This window comes from Lutzomyia longipalpis, chromosome 4 (assembly GCF_024334085.1).
Source record: "Lutzomyia longipalpis isolate SR_M1_2022 chromosome 4, ASM2433408v1".
In the NCBI taxonomy this organism is placed as follows: Eukaryota; Metazoa; Arthropoda; class Insecta; order Diptera; family Psychodidae; genus Lutzomyia; species Lutzomyia longipalpis.
This window is the reverse complement of record NC_074710.1, coordinates 13051092-13063706: the sequence shown is the minus strand read 5'-3', so window position 1 is coordinate 13063706 and position 12615 is coordinate 13051092. Positions and strand designations below refer to the sequence as shown.

Below are 12615 nucleotides of genomic sequence, written 5' to 3'. Positions count from 1 at the left end.
ATTTCAAATATTTTTTTTTACCATTTTTTTATGGTCTCTTTTGAAGAAAAATCTTTTAGAAATGAGATAAAAAGGAACGATAATTTATCCATTGAAGTTTTAGATTGTAAAAAGATATTAAAGTGAAAACTCTTTCTTTTTCCGCTAGAAAGAAAAGAAAAATTAACAATCCAAAGCAATTAGAATTGGTCCAATTTTGTATATTTATGTGTTCAAAAAAAAAGGTAAAATTTGTAACAAAAAAAATCCTCAAATGTTTTTTTATTTTTAATTCATAAAATGTTAGAATAAACCTTATTTTTCTCAAATCATTTTTTTTTCACTCTTTAGTATTAGGTACAGTAGTGTCCCGCACAAAGAGATGGGATTTAGCTAAAAATTGTATTTTAGCCATATTTTTCATGACAAAACTGCAAAGATCTTTCAAAAGAAATTTTTTTCTTTAAAATTTCAACTCAAATGCAAAGAAATAGGAAAGTAGAATTAATTTTATTAACAAAACAAAAATGTTTTACTGCTAAACATGACCATAGATATTTAAAGTCTTCATAAATAATTTTATTAATATTTCATTGTTTTCCTTTAATACTTTTTTATTAGTATTATTCCCACACTTTTCAAAGATTTGATTAAAAAACCAGTCACTATTCTAATAACTAAATAAGTTCTATATTATTTTTAATAAACCACAGATTTTATTAGAATTTTTTTTTCAATTTAATAACAAATAAAAAAAACAACAAATTTATTGAAAAATCCTGAAAATTTCAAGAAAATGACAAATCCCGTATAGAAATGGATGAGAATAAAATTCTTTTATATTGTAAAAGTTAATTAAAAGAGAAAAAAAGTAGTGATAAAAATGTAGAAATAATTAGGAAGAAAGTCAAACTCATTCTGAAATATATTAATTTATCGATTTTAATTCATTAAACATCTTAAAGAAGATTAAGAATTTTATTAAAATCAAATAATTTTCTAAAATCCTTTTGAAATTATTTTTGGTTTTTCAAACATTCCTCATTCAAAAATTTTTTTAATTTTTTTATATTATTTTTAATTATTATATTTGCAAAAAAATTCACCTAAGACAATATTATAATGTAAAAAAAGCAAAAAATCACTCAAAATACGAAAAAGTAATAAAATTGTGTAATGTCTGTAAATGTATATATAATAAAAGAAAAGGAAAAATTGTCAAAATTGTAATTAAAAAAAATTTAAAGATGAAAAAATCTTGAATAAATGTACATTTCCCACATTTTCTCTCTATGTAAAGAATTTTAATTTTTTTCTTGGTTTCTTTTCAAGTTACAAAAAATAGAGTAAAGAAAAACAGACAAGTTGTATAATAAAAATATCAATAAAAATAAAAATTCCACTAAAATATATCAATAGATTCTTCTTTTCTTTTATGATGTTATGTAGCAGAAAGAGAGAGAAATGTAAAATTTTTAGGCCTATTAAAATGCTATTTTAAATCAATTTAAAAATTCTTTTTTTAATTTTTTTTTTCTTTTCAAGGGATATTTAACCCCCAATCTTTTTTTTATATCTTTTTAATCTCTTTGTAAATAAAAGAATATATAAAAATTGCATAAAAGTACATTGTCAAAAAACATGAATGAAACATTAGCGTGAATGTTTCATGCATTTGAAAAGGGACATTAGGAAACAGCAGAAACGTAATTCTCTTACTTTTTGAGTAAATTTTCGCACATTTTGTTTTAATTATTTTCTCAAAATTGAATGGAAAATTGAAGAGTTTGTAGTTTTGTGAGCAGATTACACGCAAAATTTTCAACAAAAAAACGGGTAGATTCTGACAAAAATCTTTTCTTACAATTCGTCAGTTATAAGATTTTTGGTATTCTGGGAAAAATCTTATAGGATTTTGACATTTTGTTTCTACCTTTCATCGTATTTTTGAAGGAAAATTACTTTTCCAGGTCTCTTCAGAGATCTTTCTGACTATTTTCCAGAACAACAAATTCTTTTTTTTTTCTTTTCTAAAAAGACATCTGTCAAAATCTTACAGCAACTTTTCAATTGTTAGAAAAGAAAAGAAAAGATTTTATCAGAATCTACCTCTATCTCTTCAAAAAGCAATCCTATTCACCCTCGGAAGCGCACCAATTAAAAATTGCAGAGATCTTCAGCAAAAAATCGTCGTAATTAATCATAATGACGATTCTGCATTTTTTCAGCATAGCAAAATTGCGGATTTGTTCAAAAATGCCGATATCTTCGGCAGAATGTCGTCATTTTTTGTTTTGATAGACAGCTGATTGGAGTGCAAAATTAACAACAAAGAAAATTTGAGTGAAGAAAGGAAAACTGCGTAAAAAGTTGAAAAAAGGGCGAGAAAAGTGTTGAGAATTTTCATTTTTACTTGCAAAATTTGTGCAAATTGAGAAAAATGCTTGATCTTGAAGTTGTGCCAGAGAGATCATTGAGTTATTTGGGGGAAAAACAATGGGAATTTATTTTGGGTAAGGTGTCAAAAGTCAAGGAGAACGGGAGGCTCTCCTTGGGGCCCTTTTAGCTATTCTCCCTCCATTATTCTTTGATTTCTTTAATATTGTATTTTATTTTCATTCTGTTTGTATATTCAATGTTTGGAGAATTTTTAATGAGATTTCCTAATTTCTTTTCTTTTTTATTTATTTATTTTTACTAATTTTCTTTGTTATCCTAACAGGGATGCACTTTTCTCAGGCTGTGGGGATCATTCAGTCGCAAGTTGGTGTCATAAAAGGTGTTCAAGTTCTCTACTCTGACACGGTTTGTACTTAATTTCATAATTTTCTAAAATACATATTTTTATTTAAATAAAAATTGTTTTTAAACATTTTTCCACAGAATCCTTTGGGTGTGGATATTGTGATAAATCTACCGCAAGATGGGATAAGGCTCATCTTTGATTCCGTTGTACAGAGGCTCAAAATTATTGAAGTATTCAACATGAAATTGGTTAAATTGAAGTACTGGTAAGTTTACAAAAAAAAATAGGGAAGAGAAGGGTTTATTTGGTTATATTGTGAATTTTTTAAATTATTGTTTTGTGTGTTAAAAATGGTTTCCTCAGTGGGTAGATTCTGATCTGAAACGCATCTCGATTTTGTCTTATTTTTATAACAGCTTTAGTGAATGTATGTGTGCCGAAATATTCCGATCTGTGGACGATAACTCTCGAGCACAAAACGCTTTCACACATTCACAAAAGCAAATATAAAACGTAGAGAAATTTGGCGTTTCAGATAAGTTTCATCACCCACACAAATATTTTTGTACTAAACAAAAAACACAATGATGACGTCATTGTTTACATTTCTGGGCCAAATCGCAAAAAACTCAGGAAAACAAGCTTTTTAACAAAGAAATTTATGCTATCCTTCTGTTTGAAAGCTCCTTGCCCTTCAATTCACCTGAAGTTGCACCATCAATTGAGCAGATAGAACATTCCTTCGGGGCCACACATCCGGGTGTCTATGATGCAGCAAAGCAACTCTTTGCTCTTCATTTTCGCGGCTTGAGCTTCTACTTCCCAGTTGATAGTAAACTTCAGCCAGGCTATGCTCATGGTTTGGGTTCTTTGCACTTCCCAAATGGAGCCTCCCCGGTTGTGTCAAAGATGGCCATCTACTGTGGCGGTAGTGTGGCTGAGGCACGTGCCCCCGCAATGCCACTTGCATGCTACAATCAACACCTGTACTTGGAATCGGCCACAGTGTTGAGGAATGCAGCCGGCACAAAGGGACTCAGGCTGCAGTTGTACACCGAAGGCAATGGACGAGCACTTGAGCCACGGAAGCAATGCATGACACGGGAGATTCTCTTTGGCGACAGCTGCCAGGATGTGGCGAGTAATTTGGGTAGTCCAAATCGGGTCTTCTTCAAGAGTGAGGATAAGATGAAGATTCACGCGCCCAGCGCAACGCGTCACTCTCAGGCTAAGCGTAGTGATTTTTTCTTCAACTACTTCACCCTTGGCATTGATATTCTCTTCGATGCACGGACACAGCGCTGTAAGAAGATCATTATGCACACAAACTTCCCTGGGCACTATAACTTCAACATGTACCACCGATGTGAATTTCAACTTCAACTTCAGCCTGATAAGTACGTCTTGTGTGGTGGGAAATATTCTTTCTTATGAAAATCAATAAAAACTCTTTGATAGGTCATTCGATGATGGATCCAACACCGCAGCACCCCTCAGTATTTCAGCATACACCAAATGGGACGCAATTAGCAACAGGCTGGAACCCTCTGATCGCCCAGTGGTACTCCATCGTGCTGGCTCAACAAATACAGCCAATCCCTTCGGATCGACCTTCTGCTACGGCTATCAGGATATAATTTTCGAAGTAATGCCTAACAACTACATTGCATCCGTCACTCTCTACTCATGCACGGCTTTCCCAAAAATCTGGCCACCACCGCTTAGTTGCCAACAGAGTGTCAATCCCCCCAATCGAATGCCCCGGACGCATGATACGGTAAAAATCTCAGCTTGACGACAATTCGGGATTCTTGGTAATAATCAAAAGTTGGTCAGTCTTTTCGCAAAAGAGTAGAACTACAAATCTTTTTTTTTTTTAATTTTTTTTGTATAATTTTTTTCTGTACTTTTGCATCATTTTCTTGGGCGCAATATTGCCTATATTACATTTCAAAGACTTCTTTTCATCTTCCATAAATTCATCCCATTAAACTAAGGGATGGTCACGTTATTTTGGAAACTCGGGCGAACAAAATCGATCAAAAACTGTTTTTTTCGGTGTTAAATCTTAATTCCGAGTATCAGCAATCGTGGCGCTAGTTGTCAAAAATGTGAACAAAGTGATGTGTCACGTGGTACGGTGACGTCACTGAGTACACAGCAAAATGGTATTTTAGCTCGATAGAGTTTCCAAAATAACGTGACCATCCCTTATGAATTCGTTATATTTTGAAAAGAAGATTTAAAGTAAACAATGCTCCTTTTCAAAATTAAGAATTCTTGTTTTTTTGCCTTTTATAGAGAAAAAAAAATGTACTGGTAAGCTGACCAAGCTTACGGGAGCTGTGTTTCTTTCAGTGTACCAATTTTGTGAGAGCAAACTAGAACGCGAATTAATTTAAATACGCGCAAAGTCGGGAAAAGTTGAAAAGTCATACCCTAAGAAATGTTTGGAAGGCCATATCTCGAGAACGGATCCATAGATTTTCATAAATTTTTTTTTGTTTGAAAGGTCTTGAAGTCATCTATAACATATCGAAAAATGAAAAAAATTTATGTCGCCATTTTCGAAAAATTCGAGTTCGAAATTTTCGAAAATTTTGTTTTTGATTTTAGCGCCTCTTGCGGTCATTTCTCGAAGTTGCAATGTTCTAGACATTTGTAGGGTTTCACGAAACCTTTCATTTGCGCTTGAGTTGATCAAGATCGGACTTGTAGAACCTGAGATATGACATGCCAACTTTGGAAGGCTATATCTCGAGAACGGATCCATAGATTTTCTTCATTTTTGGCATGAAACTAGATAATATAGTCAGCTACAACATATCAAAAAATGAAAAAAATTTATGTCGCCGTTTTCGAGATATTCATCGAAAACTCATCGAAAATTTTGTTTTTGATTTTTGGCCCCCTAGCGGTCACTTTTGAAACTTAGGATGTTCTAGAGAGTTGTAGGGTTTGTTGAGATCTTTCATTTGACTCCGGGTTGATCAAAATCGGTCAAGCCGTTTTCGAGTTATGGTCGATTTTCGATGAAAAATTGTGGCGGCCATATTGACTAAACGGCTTGACCGATTTTCGAAAATGAGGTATCGTTGGAAAGGTATTGATGGCCCCTACAACATATCAAAATTTCAGACCTCTAGCTATAATAGCGGCTGAGATATAGCGAAAACAAAATTTTGAGATTATTCAAAATGGCGGACGGGGGGGTGGGGGGGTGGATTTGACCTCATAATCGGATTTCTTCAGGTCGATATTTAAACTTTGCCGTTTACCGCAAGTCTCTATCTATCACCGTTCTCTTGCAATTTAAGTTTATAATCCGGACGGACGGCCGGCCGGCCGGAAAAAACTTATTTTTGGCGCATACGTTTTTTGGAATGTGGGGACCCTAATTCGTGCTCATACCAAGTTTGAGCCCGATCTGACGACTTTCGATTTTGCTCGGTACACAAAAGCTGTGTCTGAAAGAAACACAGCTAACTATTAAATGATCTATAAAAAAAATGAAAATAACAACATAAAATACCAAAAAAAAAATAGTTGCAATTTAAAATTAATTAATCAAACTCATGTAACGCAATTGAAGTGTTTCTCTCGTATTAAATAAATATTTGTGGTTTAAATTGGTTTATGCAATAGATTAATTTTATCCCAAAACAAAACAGAATTTTAAAAAAAAAATCAACTTCTAATACGAAACTTGATTTGTCTTCAAAAACTTTTTTTTCCTTTACCACAAGAATCCATATTTTTTTCTAAAGGACATTTTGCAACATATTGATACAAAAATTTAATATTGAAATAAATGTGAATAATTTACCAAGTAAAATATGTTTTTTATTTAAAATTAACGATTGTTTCAGATCTAATATGGCTCGCGCTATGTGTCTAAAATGATGTTAATGTTGGAGATTCGGTCAATTTACAATGTTGTGGGAGTCAAACGCGGGATCTGACCTTTAGAAAATACTCTTTTATTACTTCTGCGACGTTTCGGAGTTTTATTTCTCCTTCCTCAGGCATTAATAATTGAGGGTATTTTTGTCAAATTGATTTTCACTTTCTGCATCCACATTGCACCAATTACGGTTCTCATCACCATGGCTTTTTGACTTGGACTAATGATGAGTTCTAGAAATCCGGTTTATTTTGATATTGCCGTTTTTTTTGCTTTTTCTTGTGGAGTTTTTTCAGTTTCTATTGTATGGGAGAGAGGGGAGAGAGTTTCTCAGATTTGTGCAGCCCCGGAAACTTTGTCGGGGACAAAGCCACCGAATTTGCAATGTTGAGCCAGGCCTCTAATCCTCAAAATGAAATCACTTAGGCTTTCCTCTTGTTTCTGCTTCGCACAAAAGAATTTATGCCGTTCCGAACGGATATTGTTCTTTTAGATATAATGGTGACACACGAAATTTTTCAGCTCAGCAAAGGACTTTGTACTCGGGAGTACTGGCTGGCAGAGCTTTTTCAAAGGCGCATAAAAGTCCGGTGGGATGTTCGCGATGAGAGACACCACTTTCTTATGCTCAGGGGTATCCGTCGCACTAAAAAAACTCTCCACATGGTCGAAAAAGCCAATAATGTCGTCGTCTTCGGACACTGCCGGGAAGCGACAGCCATGGGACGCTCCCGATGACGTTTTAATTTCTCCCGCGTCTTTTTCCATTTGCACTGACTTTTGTTCTTTTTTCGCACTTTCTTAACATAATTTTCTGCACAAGTTCGTCCTTTAATCTTCGTCGCCACTTATGTAATGTCCAGTCCAAGGGAAAACACACAGATATCTTGGGGGTAATTACAGACGATTTATTTAACATGACTTAACCCTGCGACAGCTGGAGAACGACTGCCGTTGACTCACTCGCTGAGACTCTCTCCCTTACAATAGTTTCGCATGTATTTTTGGGAATTTTTAGCAAATTACTTCACTGTCTGCAGAATCAAACATTTGTATTCGAATGGAAGTTCTGAGCCTTCAGGGTACTGTTCTTCATCTTTGTAGATCGCATGCAGTGAGTCTTCCAGTACGGATTTGTTAGCCTCTGTAATAGCTATTTGTGATCTTCTGAATTGCAGGAATCATTTGAACTTGTGGTGCTCGAAGAGTTTCCCATCACTTGGCTGGCTGATTTGAAAGTTGCTTAGAAAAGAATTGTGAGAATATAGCGAATATTCTCAATTCAGAATATTCGCATTTTTTATATTCCTTACTTCAGTATTTACCCCTTAGCTAAAATTACCCAGCAGATGGCGTTGGCAAACATGAAAAAAAATCATAACCACACTTATTTATTTTACATGCAAAATAATTTAGAAAAATTGTGATAAGAATGTTTTTGTGGTTTTTGTAATAATAAAATTTATTTTCTAAGAAAATCCCTAAAATGTCAGGACGATTTTATATATTGGATCAAAATGGCGTTGTGGACTTGTATAAGATTAAAAGGGACAAAGTTCTCAAAAAGAAATGTTTAGAAGAATTTATTGAGGACTCAACTTTAAAAATCCCCGCTAATGGCTATGAAATTCACAATTTCCTGCTTCTTCTGCAAACAGGATGGGAAACAAGGTGCTTAGTTAGTGGGAATCTCAATAAATACACGAGAGTTGTAATTTATGTTAGAGATCCACAGTGGAATTACATTGATTATGCCGGGTAAGAAAATTATTGAATTTTTAATTTTTATCCTTTAATTTTTTTTAATAAAATAAAATTCCTTTGTAGGTGCCTCATAGCTTGCAAGCTGGCTTTTGAGCGTGCTGAATTGGATAATCTTCTGTCTTGGTTCTCGACCCTTGGCGGAGCATTTTCTTCCCTTGGAGATGATTTTGAGAATTGCGTATGCAAAATGTTATAATTTTTAACGTTAATTTTATGTTCTCAAAACCCTTATTTTTAGGCCCAAATTGCTGGTCAAATTTCAGTGAAGCAACTCAAAATTGCCTTAAGACTAGGTGATCCTTACACTATTGCCAGATGCAAGCTGTACTATAGTATCTCCCTCATTCAGCGCGGTCATCTACGAGCTGCAAAATACTTAATCCGCGAACAATACGCATTCGCAACCAATGCATCCCATCCCGATGATCGTCTAGTCCGTATGTGCCTGGGAATATGGGCAAAACTCCAGTATACACACTCACAACGTCATAATGGGCAGCAGGAACGTATCCGAAGAGATCTTCCAACGATTTCCATTTAATGAAGAAAAATTAATTAGTTTTGTAAATAAAACAAAATTGTTCTCACCACAAAAAAGTCTGTATTCAAATTTTCTTTTTCAATTTTCTTTATAATATGCTAAAAGTAAAATATGGCAGAAAATGCAGGTGATGGGGCCACAGGAATTTATTTAGTTTGTTGCCAAATTTCCCATTGGATCCCATGCTGGTAGAACAATGGGTTTCATATCGAATACTTTGAGAACCTCCGGAGGAACCAATGTCTTGTCCACAACAACTTCAAAGACAAACTCCTTGAACCATTCAGCGGTCATCATTAGATAACCCTTCTCCCCACGATCATCGCCCCAGGAGTTTTCAACGCGAAACTTCGTAGTTACGCCCTTTTCCTGAAAATTCAAATCTTATTTTTATGAATTTCTATATAAAATAAAGAATGTAAGGAATAGCTTACATCAACAGATACTCCTGTAAAGGTCATTGCGTGAGTCATTGCAGATTCACCGTACAGCAAACGATCGGCTTTATTGAGAGTTACCTGAATGTCCACACCGAAAACCACGTTAAAATCGTGGCTGAAAATTTAACAGAAATATCCATTAAATTCTTAAAAATTACCCAAATGAAATTTTTCTCTCGTAAATTCCTGAATTAGGAGTAACTTTTAGGTGCTTCCTGCTTCTTCCGGGGGCGTTAAGGGAAGTTCACGAAATTAAGGTAAAAATTCTTAAAACCTCCGTGAAGGAACCAAGTAGGTATTAATTAATTTGCGTAAATCCTTATTTTATTGTGACCTGATGAAGGTGATATAGTTAGAGAAAATCAAAAAGTGTTGTCCTTCCAAGAACGTCAGTGACGCCAGTTAAGGATTTGTACAAATCCTTAAAATTTTTATCAAACTGTGGAGCTTCCAGAATATTTCTTAAAAGATCTTTGATAACCATTGAATTTATTCAAATGTACAACTTGTCTTGTGGCTTTTTTTAATCCTTTGATAAGAACCACTGAACGCCTTGTCAGGCTATCCAACTGACAGTTCTTCCTATTTTAATTCTGTTGAAAGTGTTTAGCGGTTATCACTGATGCGTCGTTTAAGATCTTATTTCAATAGTTTAATAGTTTTGTTCTGACTTTGTTTGTCAATGAAAGCACCCAAAATATGCGGAAAATACTGTCTTCTGGAGAAAACATAATACTGCCTCCATTTTTCCACACAATTTGACAGTATTCACCACCAAATACTGTCTTTTCCCCACATTGCTTATTTTCACCACAACAAGGCTATCGTCAAGAATACGCGCCAAATTCAAATAATTTTGTTTTTTAGTCAATGAAAAGCATTAATACTCACACATCTAAATCCTCAATTCCCTGAGCACCTGCAAATCTCTTGGAAACTTCGCAACCAAACCAAACGGGATCCCCATTCTTGATGCTATTGGTCACGAGTTCAATGAGCAATTCCACAGGTTGATTGTTATACAACACGGGACGTCCACCTACAACATTACCCAGACAATCAACCGTGTACACCTGCCCATAGGGATTGGTGGGACGTGGATCAGTGACAAGGCACACCTTGTCGTCCACATTGAAGATGGGCTTTACGTGCTCCTCGTAGAAGGCTCGTGATGTTATTGGTCCAATCTTATGGTACACCTTGGATTTATCATAGAATTCCCAGGTGAATGTTTCCGCTGGGATCCCAAGGCAAATGCCAACAACATTGTAAATCTCCTTCATTTGGTGCTGAATCATCTGCTGAACTTCTTTGTCACTCTGCCCACTCTTCACGAGATCCCTCAACTCCTTGGCATACTGCCGTAACTTACTCTTGAGCACAGCATTCATCTTCCCACTTGCTTCGGAACTAAAACTCTCGGGGAAGCACTTTTTCGGCATTAGCCCATACTTATTGATGAGATTCACCGCCATATCCCATTGACCACCATCACAAATGGGATCCGAAAGGAGAAAGGAGACAAGACGCCCATTTATGTCTTCCCCACGATGAGCTGTCTCCACGATATTATTGAGGAAGTAGTTGCAACGCTCAATTTTGTCCCAATAGAAGAAGTGCGATTGAGAGAATTCAAACTCATCGAGATTGAAGGCCTTCATGAAGGGAATTCGGATCGTGTTGAGAGTGGCAAAGTTCCAGCAACGTCCGGAACTCTTCTGATTCGTCACCGGTTTCCCCTCATTCTCCACCTTGTGCGTGAACACATGATGAATGGTCGCCAGGGTACGTTTGGACAGCGACACATCGAAGGGATCATACCGGGTACACACATTCTGGGCGAGGATATTCTTTGGGCATTTGTAGAACTCATCGCGCCACCCTACGCACGTTTCCTCCGAGATTGGGACTTTAAATTGAAGAAAGAAATTAATTTGAAGACTTTACAAAGAGAATAAAGGAAGAATGAATTTCATAAAATCTCTTTCTTTCTCTCGCTGACAATTGGAATGATTTATTGGTCAATATGAAAGCCCCAGATAAGCTACGTATTCCCCCAATATTTATATTAAAAATTTTCCATGAAATTAAAGAATTTTCCTTAATTTTTTCACTGTTGTTCAATAGAATATTTCTTTGGGTACAAAATCTACTGATTTTCTGGAGGAAAATTGTGGTAATTTTCAAGAAAAATTAATATTAAATTTATCCACTTACTAAAACTCATCTTATAGAGACACACAACACTCTGACTTTTCTTTATTACAATTTGTACCGGGGAGACATCTTTCGGTGCTTTTGGAAAACTTAACTTTCTAAAAACTTTTTAAGCTCTACATATATTTAAAAAATAAAATAAAATAAATATATATAAAATAACTTACCAGGAAGTAAAGGATCCTCTGTGACTTCATACAAATAAGAACAGTAATTTTCATCTTCTTCCTGTCTTTCCTGACAAGGATATGTGGAAGTTTTGGTGGAAGATTGAATTTCTGGACTTGAACTGAGATGATCTTCCATGGAAATAATCGTGATAAAGTCATCCTGATTTTCATCTTCAATCTCATCTTTGTAGTCAATCTCCAGCACCTTATCCTCTTCCTGGACATCATTACCATGATCTAAATCCATCTTTTCATGCCCAAAGAGATTCTTCGTGGTTTCCTTCGTATTTCCTGAAACGATCATTTGCTCCTCCTGCACATCGTCCTTGGTCAGAAAGAGCGTTGGCACGGCATTCTTCATTAATCTCTTGCAGGATCCATTGAAGCACCAGGCTTCAAAATGCCTCCGACAAATCCTGTAGCGTGCATAAACAACTTTTGCCGGTAATCCCTTGAGTTTGGGATTCCGTGTGGCTTCTACCCACTGTGAGTATCGAAAAGGTTCCCGTTCGGGATGTGGGAAAATGTGAAATGATAATTCTTTGTGAATTTTCATATTATTTTTGCATCCTAAAATACAACAGCTCATCTTTTCAATGTTTTTCCTTCTTTAATTTTCAATGACAAATTAATTTTCCTTCTGCACAAGCAACATTAAACACCAATGAACACAATGCACCAATTTGTTTTATGCCAAACTTCTTTCTTTTATGTAATTTATAAAGAAAACTTTCTTTTATGCGAGTTAATTTGTTTGTAAACAAAAATCCTGACTAAAAAATGACAGACATCCCATTAAACAATTCGTCGGTTGTATTAGCAATCACCATATTTCCCAACTCGACACCCATTTT

At 35.1% G+C, this 12615-nt stretch overlaps 3 protein-coding genes across 4 annotated transcripts; 2 read left to right on the top strand and 1 right to left on the bottom strand.

Annotated features, from left to right (window-relative positions):
• The first annotated feature begins 2287 nt into the window (after positions 1-2287).
• Positions 2288-6560, top strand: LOC129796438 (PHAF1 protein CG7083). Its single transcript, XM_055838355.1, has 5 exons — positions 2288-2492; positions 2702-2784; positions 2863-2990; positions 3409-4122; positions 4184-6560. Exons 1-5 carry the CDS (start codon positions 2420-2422, stop codon positions 4518-4520), a joined length of 1335 nt encoding a protein of 444 aa, XP_055694330.1. The 5' UTR covers positions 2288-2419; the 3' UTR covers positions 4521-6560.
• A 1055-nt stretch (positions 6561-7615) lies between these two features.
• On the top strand, positions 7616-8990 carry LOC129796440 (uncharacterized protein F58A4.6). Its single transcript, XM_055838359.1, has 4 exons — positions 7616-7743; positions 7808-8387; positions 8457-8571; positions 8632-8990. Exons 2-4 carry the CDS (start codon positions 8116-8118, stop codon positions 8932-8934), a joined length of 690 nt encoding a protein of 229 aa, XP_055694334.1. The 5' UTR covers positions 7616-7743; positions 7808-8115; the 3' UTR covers positions 8935-8990.
• On the bottom strand, positions 8975-12574 carry LOC129796435 (bleomycin hydrolase). Of its 2 annotated transcripts, none has more exons than XM_055838351.1 (4): positions 11759-12574; positions 10266-11283; positions 9369-9489; positions 8975-9303 (listed from the first exon to the last, which is right to left on the bottom strand). In XM_055838351.1, exons 1-4 carry the CDS (start codon positions 12348-12350, stop codon positions 9085-9087), a joined length of 1950 nt encoding a protein of 649 aa, XP_055694326.1. In that variant the 5' UTR covers positions 12351-12574; the 3' UTR covers positions 8975-9084. The 2 variants fall into 2 exon arrangements, with proteins under 2 accessions (XP_055694326.1, XP_055694327.1); XM_055838352.1 differs by lacking the exon at positions 11759-12574 and adding an exon at positions 11592-11661.
• Between the last annotated feature and the right edge of the window lie 41 nt (positions 12575-12615).

What these genes read in the sequence shown, in the direction of transcription:
- LOC129796435 (XM_055838351.1), bottom strand. Translation starts at nt 12,350, where the DNA reads ATGAGCTGTTGTATTTTAGGATGCAAAAATAATATGAAAATTCACAAA. An exon ending in GGAATTGAGGATTTAGATGT is followed by an intron (nt 9,490 to 10,265) that starts GTGAGTATTAAT and finishes TTAAATTTTCAG; the next exon opens with CCACGATTTTAACGTGGTTT. An exon ending in TTACAGGAGTATCTGTTGAT is followed by an intron (nt 9,304 to 9,368) that starts GTAAGCTATTCC and finishes TTGAATTTTCAG; the next exon opens with GAAAAGGGCGTAACTACGAA.
- LOC129796438 (XM_055838355.1), top strand. Translation starts at nt 2,420, where the DNA reads ATGCTTGATCTTGAAGTTGTGCCAGAGAGATCATTGAGTTATTTGGGG. An exon ending in ACAATGGGAATTTATTTTGG is followed by an intron (nt 2,493 to 2,701) that starts GTAAGGTGTCAA and finishes TTATCCTAACAG; the next exon opens with GGATGCACTTTTCTCAGGCT. An exon ending in AAGTTCTCTACTCTGACACG is followed by an intron (nt 2,785 to 2,862) that starts GTTTGTACTTAA and finishes ATTTTTCCACAG; the next exon opens with AATCCTTTGGGTGTGGATAT.
- LOC129796440 (XM_055838359.1), top strand. Translation starts at nt 8,116, where the DNA reads ATGTCAGGACGATTTTATATATTGGATCAAAATGGCGTTGTGGACTTG. An exon ending in AATTACATTGATTATGCCGG is followed by an intron (nt 8,388 to 8,456) that starts GTAAGAAAATTA and finishes ATTCCTTTGTAG; the next exon opens with GTGCCTCATAGCTTGCAAGC. An exon ending in GAGATGATTTTGAGAATTGC is followed by an intron (nt 8,572 to 8,631) that starts GTATGCAAAATG and finishes CCTTATTTTTAG; the next exon opens with GCCCAAATTGCTGGTCAAAT.